The sequence below is a fragment of the Danio rerio genome, chromosome 20 (genome assembly GCF_049306965.1).
Source record: "Danio rerio strain Tuebingen ecotype United States chromosome 20, GRCz12tu, whole genome shotgun sequence".
Lineage (NCBI taxonomy): Eukaryota > Metazoa > Chordata > Actinopteri > Cypriniformes > Danionidae > Danio > Danio rerio.
This window is the reverse complement of record NC_133195.1, coordinates 38,433,546-38,450,583: the sequence shown is the minus strand read 5'-3', so window position 1 is coordinate 38,450,583 and position 17,038 is coordinate 38,433,546. Positions and strand designations below refer to the sequence as shown.

The window sequence follows — 17,038 nt, the reverse complement described above, 5'->3', positions numbered from 1 at the left end:
TTCTAATTAAGGACCCGATATACTCACAGCGTAGTTAAAATTCACTCTTCATTCAGTGGTAAAAAATAAAAAGATTTATACTGTTAGCAAATACTGCACTTCAATACTGCGACTACAATAGAAATACTCCACGTCTTAATTCAATTTCTGTTTTGTTTGATTAAGACTTCAGTCGGGTTAAGGTCATCAAAAATCGCTGTTTACATGGCAGACCCCTAATCAGAGCGTTGTTTTAATCGTATTAAAATCAGAGTATTGGTGTCCATGTAAACATACTCAGTATGACAAAAGAAAACATGCAACCAAAATTACAGTCTTAAAAACACAGCAGTTAAGAAAGCAATGAGGATCAGTAAAAGCAATGTAGATAATAGGAAGAAAAACAATCCAAGACAAGTCATGTCATGCTTATTTATATTTAGACTTTACAGTTTTAATCCTGAAAATAATGCTCAATGTTGCTTTCAATCAGAATTACACGTCGTTATAAAGCAGCTTTTCTGTGTTCATGTTTTTACTTGTAGATGCTTGACCTCAATGGACTGAACAGAGGAAGTGAACCTAAGAATATTTCCAAGTCAAAAAAGACAGAGCCGCAGGGCCACATCTACTCTGGTGTTTACCAACTCTTCTGGAAAGTTAACTTTGGCATGCTGGATTAACTGCAAACTAAGTTTAGGTTTTGTCTGATTGGTTAAAATGACTGCACGCCACTTCATTCTTTAATTTAGCTTGAAGTATATCGGGGCCTCTACAGTGGTTTAAGATGTGCTCGGTTAAGCTCCACACAAAATTAAATAAACTTTGATGAAAAGGTGTTTTTTTTTACCTCATCGTTAGGTTGAGACGACTAATCCAGAATAAAATAGTGAAGGAAAGACAAAAAGAATTTGTAATTCAAACCCATGCTTGATTTTTGGGGTTTTATACTAAATACAAGACACAAACTATTACACTGGTGAACAAAAAAAGAAAGAATGAATTACCAAGGTATCAAGGGGATAATTCACCAAACAATAATTTAATCACCCTCAAGTGGTTCCGAACCTCTTTCGTCTGCTGAATACAACAGAAGATATTTTGAAGAATGTTAGAAGCTGGTAGCCATATAAAATCATTAGTAAGTCCATGCTTAGAATGTTCAACATTCTTTAAAATATCTTCTGTATTCAACAGACTTAAACAGGTTTTGAGTAAATAATGACAGAATGTTCATGTTTTGGGTGAACTATCTCTATTAGTTACTCTACTGCAAACAGGGTACCTCCGCAATTAAAGGTGAAGTGTGTCATTTTTGCAACAGTAGCATCACAAAAGTTTATTAAAAAATGTATTTTCTAATTAGCATTTGATGTTTTGACAGCAACACAGTATTTCTATACTATTCAAAGGAATTCACAATTGATTGGCTCACTTACAGTATAATTTAGTCAAAACGAAGGCCATGTTTTACATCATGTGTTGCAAAATGACAAACATCACCTTTAACTTCACACTGGAAAAAGCATGTGGCAAAGAAACACATGTGGGCATTTGATGCAAACTAACCTTATGGTTCATGATCTTTCCATACGTCTCCACCAGAGATTCGGCATAAAAAGGCGTCTCTCCATACAGCATCTCATACATGCAGACCCCCAAAGACCACCAGTCACACTCGGGCCCGTACTTTCCCTTCCCGTCCTCCATAGCCTGCAGGATCTCTGGTGAGATGTAGTCCGGGGTCCCAACTGCTACAGAGGACTGGACCTAAAAGAAAACAGGAGCAAGAAGACGAGAAGATACACTACAGAAAAGAAATAATCATGTGCAGGACAACTTTAGCATTGGAGATTAAACTCACTGTCCCGTCTTCCATGAGTTTGAGGCAGGAGCCAAAGTCAGCCAGCCGGATGTGACCATTCATGTCCATCAGGATATTGTCTGGTTTGATATCTCTACATATACACAAAACACAATCACAAACATTTTTTATAACCAAAACAGAACCTTAACAAAACAGTGTTGCATAGTATTCCATGGAAATATAACAATATATAAATAAATAATTCAGAGCAACTTTATATAAAAACTTTTTATTAAAATTTAAGAAAATAATGCAATAAATATGACTAAATGTTTAAAATGTTTGTTTACAGTGTGATTAATATATATATATATATATATATATATATATATATATATATATATATATATATATATATATATATATATATATATATATATATATATATATATATATATATATATATATATATATGTATATATAAATATATATATATATTTATATATACATATATATATATATATATATATATATATATATATATATATATGAGAACTTAAAACATTATTAAACATTTGAAACATTTAGTTATATTCTTTTAATAGCAAAATTTATATAAATATAAAATAGCATTTATTAAATAACATTAATATTAATTTTACTATATGTAAAACTTTGAATCTATATAATTGTATATAAATTGTTGGATTGTATTTAAATATTTTAGCTTCCTATATAAATATATTTGCATATAAAACAAATAATAAAATTAATAAATAAAAAATTAAAAAATTAAAAAATAAATAATAATAAAATAAAAATAAATAAATAAAAAATAATAAAATAAAATTATAATAATATCATCAACTGTCTTCATTTATTGTTCAAATAAAAGAACTTGTGCCAAGACATTTCTAAAATGTCTGGAATTCATACGCCGTTCATAAGTCGTTTAAGACATCTGAATTTATCTATATCAATAAATCAAACTGTTTTCTGCCTGGCACAAGTACAGTGTTGGTCGTTGTAAAAGAAATAAGTTGAACTTTGAAGGAAGGTACGCACGCATGCTCGCAAACACACACACACACACACACACACACACACACACACACACACACACACAAATCTCACTGAAACAGACAGGGGATTTACCTGCGTCAGCACATCATTAATCACAACAGCTTATAAACCCTTAAACTCAGTGCTACTGCTCAGACGTTTTGGTTGTACTTCACAGTCAACGTCTGTAATAAGAAACTACAAGCTCATACAATGTGCGTGTGTTTGTGTATGTGTGATCTTCAATCTTTTGCAGAGTGTTAGTTCAGTGAGTGAAGAGAGTAGTGCAAAACACACAGATTTTTTGGTTGATTAATAATTGTCTGCAAGATATGAAGATGTGTGCGTGTGTTAGGTGAGAGGCAGGCAGTCGCCCCCTTGCTGTCTCACAGCTGAACAGTGGCCCAAAATGAAGCATGTATCAAGACTTTGACACAGAGAGGTCTGTCTGAGGCACTCAGTGGGTGGTGGAACTCAGTCCATAATGACTTGACCTTGTCCTCACTGAATAATAAAACGTCCATTGCTGTCTAAACTGCACTATAGATAATACACTGCTGTGTTGTTGTTGCTTTTTGTCAGTAATTCAGTTAATATTATTAAATTTAATCCAATTTCTATTCTCAGCTTCAACAATTCGCAAAGAGCGCAGCAACTAAAAATCTAGGGTAGTAAAAGGGTTTTAATTTGTTTTATATAAATACGATTTTCATTCATTTGAATCATTTCACTGTACTTTTGTATTATATATTAACAAATATATTTGAACACAAATACCTAAGTTTACATTTTAAAACTAAATATTGATAAAAATATATCACATTTTTCAACAATCAAGCCCAATGCACAAAAACTCTTTCCGCAACCATGATCCGTGACCAATCCCCTCCTCCTGCTGAATCTGTCACTGAGGTCTGCTTTGTACCGCTTTTGCTTTCTAAGAGGGTCTTGGCTTGATTGGGCCATTCTCACCGTCACGGTCTTGTGCCACAGCTCAAACAGCAGAGAGCAGAAGCCGACATGCTAAACCAATTAACAAAGTCGAGACGCTCTGAGCCAAACAAATATGCTCCACAGAGTCCATAGATAAACACTATGAGCTAACAAGGTTTGACTACATACTGTTAAACATGGAAATATTCATAACAGATCAAGTTTAAAGATTTTTAGATTAAATTAGTGAATAAATGAACTATGCTGTTAGAGATAATAGTAGCTACACAAACATATTCATAAACAATATAACACTTCTCACTTTCTTTCCTTCTACGCATGTTATTTTGGCACAAACGTCAGATTGTCGTGACTAAAATCAAGATTGTGACTCTTAAAGAGTGCTGGTTGTCATTGACTTGCATTTTTAGGGCCTACTTACACTATGCCATCCGTACCGTGCCCAGGCCCGTTTCCCGGATCGTTTGAGAAGTGTGAGTGCGGTGAATCGGGCTCAAGCACGCTTCACTTGGCCGGCCCTGGCCCGATTGGAAGAGGTGAGCCTGAGCCCGGTTCACTTGGGCTTTGGCGCGGTACGCTTGTGTGTGAGTGCAAAACGCGCCAAAGCCCGAAACTGAAAGCGAGACGTGACTTTTAAGGCACTGTTTCATATGGGTTTATTAATCATTCTTACTGTTCAGTGAACGCAAACTGCCGTAGTTTATTAAAGACGCAAACCTCTCACTGCACGACAGCTGCGCGCCTTCAGCAGACCTCCTCATTCCTGCAGCACGAGATCTTTATGATTGTTTATGAGCGCCAAAAGTCTGTCGGATCTGTTCGGCAAAATATCTGACTGCGTGTCCCCGCATCCCTAAGGACTGTTTGGCGAAATATTTGACGGCATATCAAACGACTGAAACGATATAACTAGAGAAATCTCCACTGTGCTGCTGAGTGAGAGAGTGCTTCTCACTGAACAGCGCAGCAGCGATGACGTAAGCGTGCCGAAGCCCGTTTGTGGTGTGAGCGCGGGCCGTCGGGGGAGACGGGAGGGGGGACAATCGTGCTTTGGCCCGCTTTGAGGCAACTGTACCTAGTGTGAGTATGGCCTTAATCACCAAGGACCATGATTTCAGTTAAGAATCTGAAATAAATTTAAAGCTGCTATAGAGTGCATTAATTCTATAATTTAAATTGTTCTCTGATACCTACATAGTAGTAAGCTCAACAATTCTGCAGAAACATTAACATTAATGAGATCTGCTCTGACGCTCCGTAGCTTGTGTCAGATGTACTATGAAATAAACATGTGCAAAATAATCATACTTCCAAAATATTTCAACAACCTGAGTAGATGTCTTGTTAACAATCTTCTCAAGTGAAGATGTGGAGAGGTTTATTATAGACAGTAGTGAGGGAGCTGTGTTTGAGCAACTAGAGGAGCCTAGCTTGCTCCTGAATTGTGTTGTGAATGAAATATAGGCAAAATAATGGTTATATTCAACAAAAAGCACAGAAAGAGATGTATTTCGAGTTTAATTTTGAAGCTTTAAAATAAATAAAAATGCAGACAGGAAATAATATCAACTTCTGCATAAACAGAGAAGGTTTTATAAAGGTCATTGGGGTCCTTTCACTCTAGACAAATCAAAGCAAGAGCTGAATGATATAAAAACGATGTACAAGCTTGCATTTAACATCAATTTTAGTGACTCACATGTGTCTGTTGCTTCATTACAAACATAGACAGCAAATTTCACGCATCTTAATGAATAGAATAAATCTGTAATCTGTATATCCTGCTTTTTGCATTTTGACGAGAGTTTAACAGATGCGATGCATAATTGCATGTTTCACAAAACTGCCTCTTTGGTCTTCCTGCCTCTCTAGATTTCATAATAAGAGTCCCCCATACATACTATGCTTATTATTAGTATGAAAAACTTTTTTAAAAAAAGGCAAAAATATCATTGTTACAATCTCACTAGAATACACCATGGGCAATCAAACTGACAAAGCAGACATCAAAAAGCATATTAATGCCCATGTGGACTGTCAGAGTTGGTGTTTTATTCCGATTGCTCTGTTTTAAATTCACAGTATTTACATGACAACAAGAAAACAGTGGCATTCGAGGCTCACAGTAAGTCATGTTCATGCAGTGAACGTTTATTACTAAATTTGCTATACCTAGGTATATCCACATTTACATTCGATGGCATCATTAATGATATACTAAAGCAAAACGTCATCTACATCTTGAATGGCATGAAGATAAGTAAATTAAAGGGATAGTTCTTCCAAAACAGAATTATTTATTTACCCTACACTTATTCCAAACAAACGTTTTTTTTTTGTGTTGTTTTGTTCTAATGAATACAAAAGAAGATATTTTGAAGGATGTTGGAAACATGTAACCATTGACATTCGGAAAAACAAATACAATGGAAGTCAATGGTTACAAGTTTCCAACATTCTTCAAAATGTCTTCTTTTGTGTTCAACAGAATTTTAATTTTAGTGTGATCTCATTAATAGCAAACATTCATTTATTGGGTGAACTATCCCTTTAAGACTCTAATCACAGCTAAGCTCCCCTTTAAACTACGATAAACTTGGCGCGTCTTAAATCGATGTTAGATTTGGTTAACCTGGCCGCATGCCTCCTGCCAGGCTAAAAGCCATTCACTTTGTAATGGTGCATTAAGGGGTCCGGTCCGGTCAGCAGGGGTTATAGTGTAGGTGATAATTGGGTGGCTCTGTCCCAGGCTGCTGTCTTAAGGAGCAGCGGACTGCGAGCAGAGGGAGGTAATCCCACTTTAAGACCACAATAACCATCTGTGAGCACCATCTGGCTCTGCCTCATGCCTACCACAGGGAGAGCTGGTCAGCTGTAGACAGGAATAAAGAGAAGGGGGTGGGACTCGTTGTATGGGGACGTTGGATACATTTCAGCAATTCATTTAGACCCTCTTTTCATTCATGCATTGAGCTCAGTCCATTATTTCTAGAGAAAAAAGTAAAGTATGAGGAAACTTCAACTTGTAGGTCAAGGCCCTCTGGTTGAAAAAAAAAGCTGTTCAACAAGCGTTAATACTGACGGCGGTGTGGCCAAACAAAGCTCTTTATGAGGTCACCCAATCACCTGTGCTGCTTCAAATGAATGTGGCTTTATCCTCAGGCAACGACTGTGCATCTTTTTCCTTTGATAGAGGATCTTTACAGGTAACAAGAGATCCCTTCTTGACTTTTGAGGTGCGATGAGCCGTGTCTGGCGGTGAATGAAATTCTAGTTTCTTTAAGGAATCAGCTGGGACGTCCCACTGATGATCAATAGTAGGACACACATATGGCCCTGATCAATAACTGTGTATAATGCAGTGGTCATGCATAACAAAAACACAAAGATGCTAGTGCGTTCAGTTCTTCAGCTGTGACATTCAGTGGAAGGATCAGAGCAAACTCTATGCAAATATCAGGCCACGAGGAACCGGGCACTTAACACCACTTACGAGCACAATCTCTAAAAATCCTCCACTTTAACACAACAGCTTGCCCACTTAGTCTAATGAGGACTGGGTGAAAGCAAGAGCTCCAGGCTTTTCCTGAAAGGAGCTTTCGGGCAAGAGCCAACTAATGTAATCTAGTGGCTGGATATAATGTGTGAAAAATGCATTGAAGTGTAAATATGAATTAATAAAGAGACTAAACTAATTTCAGATTTAATGAATCCACGCAAAGTGCATGATTATGCTTTCCGAATATTGTTTTTAAAGTAGTGTGTAATGGAGTTGTTTGTCAATGTGCAGAAAGTTTAAAAAATCTAAATGCACAACAAATAAAGTTACTGAGCTAAAAGAAAGTAAATAGTCAAAAAAAAAAAAGTCATCAGCAATTCCACTTTCCCTTCTGCAACTACTTAGATCTGTAACAAATCTGCATAAAGCCAGCCTATGGTCTTCAGCCTATGGTTAACAATGTCTACCCACACTCAAATGGAACTTTGCAAACAAATTTGAGAATTTAATAATAAATAAATCCTTGTAAAAAAAAAAAAAAAAAAAAAACACACAAAACAAATGAATAAATAATTCAATGTTTTAGAGTAAGGCATAACATTTTAACTTAAAATAAAAAATCATAATATTACTTATATTATATAGCAATTAGTATAATATTGTTTATTATATGTAATGTGTATTTATATAGGGCATTTATTGTGAATAGCCATACACAAAGCGCTTCACAATCATGAGGGGGTCTCCACATCACCACCAGTGTGCAGCATCCAATTGGATGATCCAACCGCAGCCACAGGATAACAGCACCAGTGTGCTCATCACACACCAGCTAATGATAGGGTCGAGAGACAGCGATAGAGCCAATTTAATGGATGGAGATGATCGGGAGGCCATGATGAATAAGGGGCAATGGAGGGAATTTGGCCAGGACACCGGGCACTGGGCAAGGCTTGAAATTTCCGTTCGGAAAATAATCTATGCAAACTCATAATATATTTGGAAGCATTTGCACGACTGCATATGATGGTTGTAGTGCGAACTGTTTTGATTTTTTCTACAAACGTGCTGAATCGCTCTCCCCTGCTGCTATATTGATTCATATTAGCTGTCAATCACTCAAGGTATTCAGCTGTCAGTTGACAGGAAAGGCTTTTATGACCATGGGAAATGCAAACGGCTGAAGAGTGAAAACTTAAAGCACACAGGTTTGCAAACCCCACCTAAAGTTGAGGCGCAGGTGAGAGCGATCATGACTTAATATTGATCCGCCAGCTGAGATCAATCAAGTGTTTTCGGAGAAGGAGCCCAAATCTCGATGCGTTGCATTTACTGCGTGTTCAGCACAAATGTCCACTAAAAGTTAAATCTAATACTGTACATATCATCGTCAAAGAAGCTTGCCTTTACAAAGTTTACACTGAAACTGCGGCTTACAACAAAGAGCGGTATTGCGCCGGTGGTCATCGTGAGAATCCTGCTCAGCCTGCTCATAAATTGGGTCGGCTGACTCGCCTGCTTTTCCACTAACACAGAAAAATGAAAATCAGCTCAGACTGAACATTTAAATTGACACAAACTGAAACCAAAAGTTTTAAAGAGTGATTTTGTCTTTCTTTTGTCTATTCTTTCTTAAGATGTATTTTATTTTTTCTATTTAGTTACTGATGACTGTTTTGTAGCAGAAATATTATTTATTAAATTGACATGCATATAAAAACAATAATGCAAACTGTATATTTCTTACTGCGATGCTTCATTTTTGTTTGATGCAAACCATAAATTTATTTTTCATAAAGTAACAGGCCTTTTAATTGCAGCTAACTCACACTCAAGCACATTCAAGGCAGCATCATAATGTAATTAATTGTTACTATTATTGTCATTTTCATCTTTATTAATATTCCATAATTATTAGAGATACATTTTGGAATTATTGCACATAAACATCAATGTCATCTCAGCATTAGTTAGTTAGTTGTTTCTGTTTTTGTTAGTCCAATTGATGTTGTTTTAAAATACAATAAATCCCTTAAAATACAATCTGCAGCGGTGCTCATTAATTTTTGGTGGGTGCTCCTAAATTTTTTTTGGTGCTCCTAAATATTTGAAGTTGGGAGCACCGGTGGTACCAAGTAAAAAAAGTTCATTTCGAGCCCTGCCGGGGGTTAAACCCAGAGTGCACATTATACATTGACGATCATGGGGGTAAAGTTTTTCGGTATTGTTATTTTGTGTAATAAATTCTTCAGTGAATAAAATGTATGCATTTTTTAAATGACATTATGATATTTCATTAATAAAACATATTTACATTTTCAGTGTTTTGTGGGATATTTTGTGTATTCTGACCAACAAATCCCCTGATTAGGTGTTTCAGAGGTTACTGTAGGTCAAACTATGCATCTAGTTTTACATTACTTTTAGGCTATATGTCAAAACAAACACCTATTTGACAAGAAAAGTGTCTTGTGAACACTTACCATGTCTATTGGCATACATGTAGACTAATTGACGTGATTATGCGTTTACAATGGTATAATCCATTATAGGGGTGGTCAAATGTATATTTATATTATCTATTATTTTAATTAATAATTTTAGTATTTAAGATACAGATCAGAGCTAACTATTTCTCACTATTTTGAGGGCTGGTCCCGCCGCCCATACATGCTGTTTTGATGTCACTCAATGTAATGTCTCATCCAAAAGACGGTACTTACTGAGAATTAAGTGTTCCCTTCACTATACTGGGGCATTAGGACTCATACAGACCATGGGTTGAGCGCTCCCTGCAGGCCTCCCTAACACTACTTCCAATAGACTGATTTCCCGCTGTCACAATTTGAAAAGCAAAATCGAGGCTGCGGTGGGAAGAAACCAGGAAGTATCGCCTGATTCACACAGGAATGTTAAGTACCTGGCAGTATATCTTATGAGCGAAGAGAAAGCGACACATATTTATAATTTCACTGCCCTCCGAGTGACCCGAAGGTCTGTTCTGAATGGATAGTGAAAATAATAAGGATATCGGACATCTTTTTTAGCTAAGTTAAGGGAAATGACACTAGTTACTAGCTAAGGGTGCTTTCACACCTACACTTTTGTTTCGGAACGTATCTCGTTTGCCCAGTTAGTGCGGTTCGATTGGCATATGTGAACAGGGCAATCGCACTCTGTTCCGCGCCAAAGTAATCGCTCCGAGATCGCTTGAGTGAGGTGGTCTCGGCTCGATTGAAACGAACCCTGGAGCGGTTCGATTGCAGTGAGAAAGCGATCCGATCCGAGCGCGGTTATATCACAGTGTTTTATGGATATGTAATAGGCTTACGGCTACATGAAGAGAGAATTATGAGTAGGGCGGGAAGTTTCGCGAGTCTCCGGATGCCCGCAAACGAGTGATGATCTCCCGGTAATCTCGCGTCTCTCTCCCAGTCCTCAAATAGGCATCGTCGCACACCCTTCTCACCCCTCCCCACCGTGTCTCTCCTCAGACACGTCACGCGCGCGCACCCTGTCAATCACCACCAAATCACCACCTCCTGACAGCTGAGCGGGACGCTGCAAAATAAACCCTGACACTCTGACCAATGTAAGGAGAGTTTACTCGCACGTGACTTGTTTTAGCTTTTTTGGTCCGATTAGAAACTTTGCAGTCTGAAAGCGAACCGCTCCAAGAGCAAAGAGCAACAATGTAACAATTTTAATCTCTGTTTCGGAACAACTGAATCGATTCACAGGTGTGAAAGCACCCTAACATTATCTTTCCCGAACACACGCCATTTATCAAACAAGTTAATGATCTGAATCTTTTACTATATTTCACTTTTACTATTCATGATACTGAATTTCAGTACTGAAAAAAAAAACGGCAATTTGCCCACTAACATTTAAGCGCCGCTGAGCGCGAAGCCATCGGTTGATCTTCGTGGCTTTAAATCGCTCCAGTGTCTGTGTATCTGTGTTTCTATTCTGTGAAGAGCAATGAACTGATGGCCTTTGTGGCCAATCACAGTCATTTCTGTTGAGCACTGGTGAATACAATGGCAAATTAGCTGTGTTTAAGAACACACTCAGCAGCGCTTAAATGTTAGCAATAAATAGATGTTTTTAAAACTTCATTAGGGTGTGCTACAGATGACTGCATTGTTTTAGCCCCCACGATATAACCTGGTGGCATGAACTGAAGCCTAAGAGGACATTCATTAAAAGATTGCGATTTTGTTTGATGCCTAGTATGCTTTTAATTGTTTAAATTTAACTTAACTGAATTATATTAAAGTGATGTTTACACCATATCTGCATTTTGAAATGGTGGCAACAGCTGGAGATTTGTACTCCACAGCATTTTGTTGCAAGGTTTACAGTGCTCATCCTATACTTCCGGGTTTCTTCCCACCACAGCCTCGCTTTCGCATTAAAAATTGTGGCCGCATGAAATAAGCTTATATAATTACATTATCCTTTAATACTACATAGTCATGTTAATAAACCAGTTGGGTTTTTTATCAATGTTTACATAATAAACAACTGGTCACAAAAAAATAATACAATAGATACATTTGTGTACACTAAATAGATTTGACCAAAGAATTACAGCATTTTATGGTACTTTTTAATATTTTTTGGAGCTTGAAAGCATGTTTTAATTAAATGAAGAAAAAAAAACTGTGTGAACGTTTGACTAAACATTTACATCTAGGTTTTTCAGATAAAAGAAATTCCTGATATGAGTTTGGAATGATATGGGATATGATATGGATCTACGATGAGTAGATGATAACAGAATAACAGAAGTAAAGCATCCATTTAAATCATTTTTTAGATGGTAAACTATTAATTACGAACCCATCACTGTGCATTCTTGCATACTGTGGTGTTTTTCGCACAGCACATCCACCCTCAATCATACAGACGCACGTATTCCCATTTGCACACCCTGGAACACAGCTTGCTCATACAAAAACACACCCACGCCAACCCCATCCCTGGGGACCAATCCACTTTGTCCCCACCCTCCACAAACCAGGCTTGCCAAACTCTCACGAGACGAGAGCTGACCACACCTCTAACCCCATGATTGCTGCCTTTAACTTTCCCCTGCCTGTCCCTCTGGGTGCCCCTAAAACACACTGCAATTGGCAGACCGAGACTGAAAAAAGCTGCACATACAGTAGGTTTGAGGAAGACTACAAGAGTACATTGGAAATAGTGTGTGTTTGTTTGTATCCAAATGTTTGGTGGGATTGTTGGTGCACACCCAAAGTCCCAGTACAAACACATCCATCACACTGAGTATCTATACAGCTGCTGCCTGTCATTATGCAAATGTAGAGAACTGTGTGATAACCGAGGATTAAGACTAAACATAGTCCCTTTTTAGGACTCTTACTTCATTTCAATCCATGCTTTGCTGATTTGATAAACCCTATGAAATATATGTAGCCGTTTTGTTGCTTTTAATTAATTTTAATTAGCATTGATGACATGTTTTTGTTAATTTACCCTGCTGTTCAAATAATCGTGAACTTAAAATTTAAAAAAACAATCACAAAAAAAAAGATTTCCCTACCCTTAATATTGATATATGAAGCACGCTGCTATGATCACCAGCGATCTAGCATTTGCAGATAGCTGAAGAACTAAAATTCTGCCATTGAATCTAACCACAACTGCAAGAAGTCATTGCTCCAATCCCCCCTGCCATAGCTGAAAGTCATCCAGACGCACACACAGCTGAAGTACATCATTGAATGATTACTTGGACTATACACCACACATTCACACAAACTTTGCTGAGTTTTGTTTCCGTTTAGAGCATCACGTAAGCATTGTCTTGCCTTCCTGTGTTATTGACCTTTGCTTTGTTTTACCGTTTATGTTGTTTTGCCACCTGACCTGACAATTTGCCTGCTTTTGACTGCTCTTGGATTTCCTGTTTGCTCCTGTTTGGCCCTATTTTGACCGTTGCCTGTCTGACTATTCTTTGTAATAAACTGCATGTGGATCCTTACCTCTGCTTTCCCAAACCCTTCCGTGATACACGCACTATGTGCAGAATCAAATCAATGTAATTTACATAGGTCAGGCCACTGAGGTCAGAAATGCAGAATCTGTATTTATAGAGAAAAGTCACTTCCCTAAACACAACGCCATCTGAAATCTGTTTTTCTGTGTGACTTCCTCCATTTTGTTAGCAACACTCATCTTCCAACAATCCAATTGGTTTGCAAAGGACAAAATCATGTACTGTCCTACATTTTTTTTCTCATCTCAGAGACCATTTCCATCAGCTGTATGTCGCAAAGGGTTATTTCATGTTGACTTTAGGCATGTAAACGCTTTTAAAATGTACAATGATTTTGTTCTGTAAAAACAGACCAAATTATTGGTGACTCATGTTGCACCACACATATTATTATCCAATCAAATTCTTTCTCAAATGAGAACCTCCATCTCCATAACACCACCTGCAACTAAATAGCAAACAAGCACATGTCTTTGACTTAACCAAAGCTGTACACTTTTTGTAAAATTTTTGTAAACTGTTAACCAAAGCTGTAAACTTGAGCCTTTAAGATATGTATGTTTCACCCAAGTCATGTTTTGGTCGATTAACATGGCAACTGCTGTTTTCCAATGAGCTTCTCCAATGATAGTCAACAGTATCAAGATGATCCATGAATTAACACGAACTAAAAGTGTTTTATAAGCTACTCATTTTTAAAGCGACATTTTATTGTGTTTATATGCCACAATGAGGTCATAAAATAATTATCATTGTGAGGCTGAGACCTACAATGGGCAAAAAAGTATATATTGTAATCCTAATCTTAAAAAACACATGCTTTCACATTGCCTTCCTTAAAAAGTAACAATGTAACACATTTAGTTTCTTAAAAAAAGTTACTTTAGGGTGCTTTCACACCTGTAGATCGATTGTTTTGTTCCGGGGGATTAAAATTGTTACAATGTTGCACTTTATTCTTGGTGCCACCCACAGACATAGTCATTAAATATAAATCAGAGGCAAGACTTTCTCATACATAGCCTTGGCTAAAATTATGCATTATACTGTATGCTTTACATTATAGAGAGAAATAACAGATAAACCAAGGCTGCATTTCGGTCAATTTTGGGATAAACAGCTGTTGTTAAACACACATTTACCAGAAGGAATGACATCCCGCCCTAATCATCATTCTCTCTTCATATAGCTGTATACATGCCTATTACATATTTATAATACACTGTGATACAGCCTGGTTCGTTAGATAGTTCATTGGATCGTATTGCTTTCTCACTACAATCGATCCGCTTTAGGGTTCGTTTCAATCAAGCCAAGACCACCTCATTCAGGCAATCTCGGGCCGACTGGTTTGGCGTGGATCCGAGTGTGATTGCTGGTTTCACATATGGCAAATGAACCATGCTAACAGGGGAAACATGCCAGGTTCCGAAATACAAGTCTAAAAGTGAAAGCACCCTCAGATTATATAATATAATATATTACTTTGAGAAGTAACTTTACCCAGCATTGTTTATAACGACACTTATCAGATTGATACTGATACTTATAGGACACATTTAACCCTTTATAGGGCACTCATTAAAATACTAATTGAGTAATCAATATAAATTAAGTTACCAAATATGGTTCTTCATCCTATAAAGGGATAAAAACAGTCACATGGAAACCAGAAGAAAATAAAGCAGAGAAAATGTAATTCATAAAAAAAAGTAATCCGTAAAAAAAAAAAAATGACTTCATATGTCTCAACATTAATATAGAATTAATTTAAGAAACTAAAAAGAATATCATGTAATTACTGTACCCATAATGTTTTAATTAACTGACACTCGACATTTCAAAGACATAAAGACTAACCTGTGAACATAATGTAGTTGATGCACAGAGTCAATAGCCAAGACCATCTCGGCCAGATAGAACTTTGCCATGTCTTCAGGCAGACGGTCTTCAAACTTACTAAGCAGAGTCAACAGATCTCCCCCTACATAGTAGTCCATCACCAGGTACTGGAAGGAGAGAAAAACAAGGAGTAATTAAGACAGACAAAGGAGAAAAGAAATGGGAAACACAAACATCAACCACAAGTAGAGCTGGGTGACACAACAAAAATCTCACATCACGATATAAGTCATCTGCTATCCTGATAACGATATATATTTATATTATATATTTATCACAATATTGTACCATTTCTGTAAATTCAATCAATAATTATATATTTTGACCACATGTAAAGGACCATTTCTTTTTTGTTTTAAAGTATATACTGAGAAATCGGTAACACTTTACATTAAACAAGTTCATTAGTTAATGCATTTACTAACATGAACTAATGATGAACAACACATGTACAGCATTTATTAATCATAATTGAACATTTACTAATGCATTATTAACATCCAAGTCCATGCTTGTTAACATTAGTTAATGAACCATGAGTTAACATGAACTAACAATGAACTACTGTATTTTCATTAACTAACGTTTACTAACATGAATAAATACAGTAGTAAATGTATTGTTCATTATTTGTTCATGTTAGTAAATGCACTAATTAACATTAACTAATGAACCTTACAGTAAAGTGTGACCGAGAAATCTATTCATTTATATAGTGCTCAGCATATATGGGTACACTTCTCACAAATCTGTCTTTAAAATGAATATTTTCTATATGATGCTTTACAATATTATATTTGTGCATACACATTGGACTAGTCAGTAGTGAAGTCAAATCTGAAGCTAATCTAACAAAATAACTCAAAAACCAGTCCAAAAATTTGTACGTTAAAGGGAAAAAATATTTTTTTTTAAATTGAAAAAGGGGAAAAATCAAGAGAAACAAAAAATATACAAAATTGTTGAAATTTTGTAGTTTGTAATTTTTTGCCATATTTTGCATAAATTAAAAATGTATTGTCTTTCTATTTTTAAAGATGTTCAATTATTAAAATATTATTTTAATAAATATATCTGTTTAATAAATCTATTTTGTTCAGATGCACCAAAATATATTACATAAATTCACTGAGAAATGGATAAAAATATTGGCGTATGGGTATACTCATTTATGCTGAGCACTGTATGTGATCCTATTTCTCACTTTATTTAGAAATTCAGGGTAAAACAAAATAAATTTTAACGTAATATAAAACCATTTCAAAATCAAAAACAAATGATTACAGCTCTGAAATAAAAATAATAAATTTAAATAAATAAATTAAATAATAAATTGCTAAATAAAATGCAAAAGGTAAACATTGCACTTTCAAAATGGCTTCCTCCTGATCCTGTTGTACATGTTTATGTTTGCTTTTCCATAATGACATGTAATAATTCACTCAATGTAAACTAGTACTGTAAACAATGTTTTTTGTGACACCATGCAATAAATCATATAGTATAATATAAAACAATAGATTTTTATTTTGTCCTTATGATAAAACAGTCATATGGTGCAGTCCTAATCACAGGCAGTCTATATGGTTTAAAATTCCCTTTACCCTAAGATTAACCCATCCCATATCAATTGTCCATGACAGTCTTTGATCTAAAACCTCTTCAAATCACTCTCTCCCTCCAGTTTCATTCCCTTACTCCTGAGCTGAACTCAAAATGATAATTCATATTAGAGACTCTCTTCTCCAGTCACGCTATATGCACAACATGACACAGATATTGTAAGATAGTGTCCCTTGAAACTCTG

At 36.1% G+C, this 17,038-nt stretch overlaps 1 protein-coding gene across 27 annotated transcripts in view; it reads right to left on the bottom strand.

The window, feature by feature from the left end:
- Positions 1 to 17,038, bottom strand: part of cdc42bpab (CDC42 binding protein kinase alpha (DMPK-like) b) — a 128,543-nt gene that overhangs the window by 47,737 nt on the left and 63,768 nt on the right. For 16 of the 27 annotated variants that reach the window (XM_073932899.1, XM_073932900.1, XM_073932901.1 and 13 more), the window contains 3 exon segments: positions 15,190 to 15,338; positions 1,844 to 1,937; positions 1,549 to 1,749 (listed from right to left, as the gene is read on the bottom strand). In XM_073932899.1, the coding sequence (XP_073789000.1) occupies positions 1,549 to 1,749; positions 1,844 to 1,937; positions 15,190 to 15,338 (444 nt within the window). 27 annotated transcript variants of the gene reach the window in all.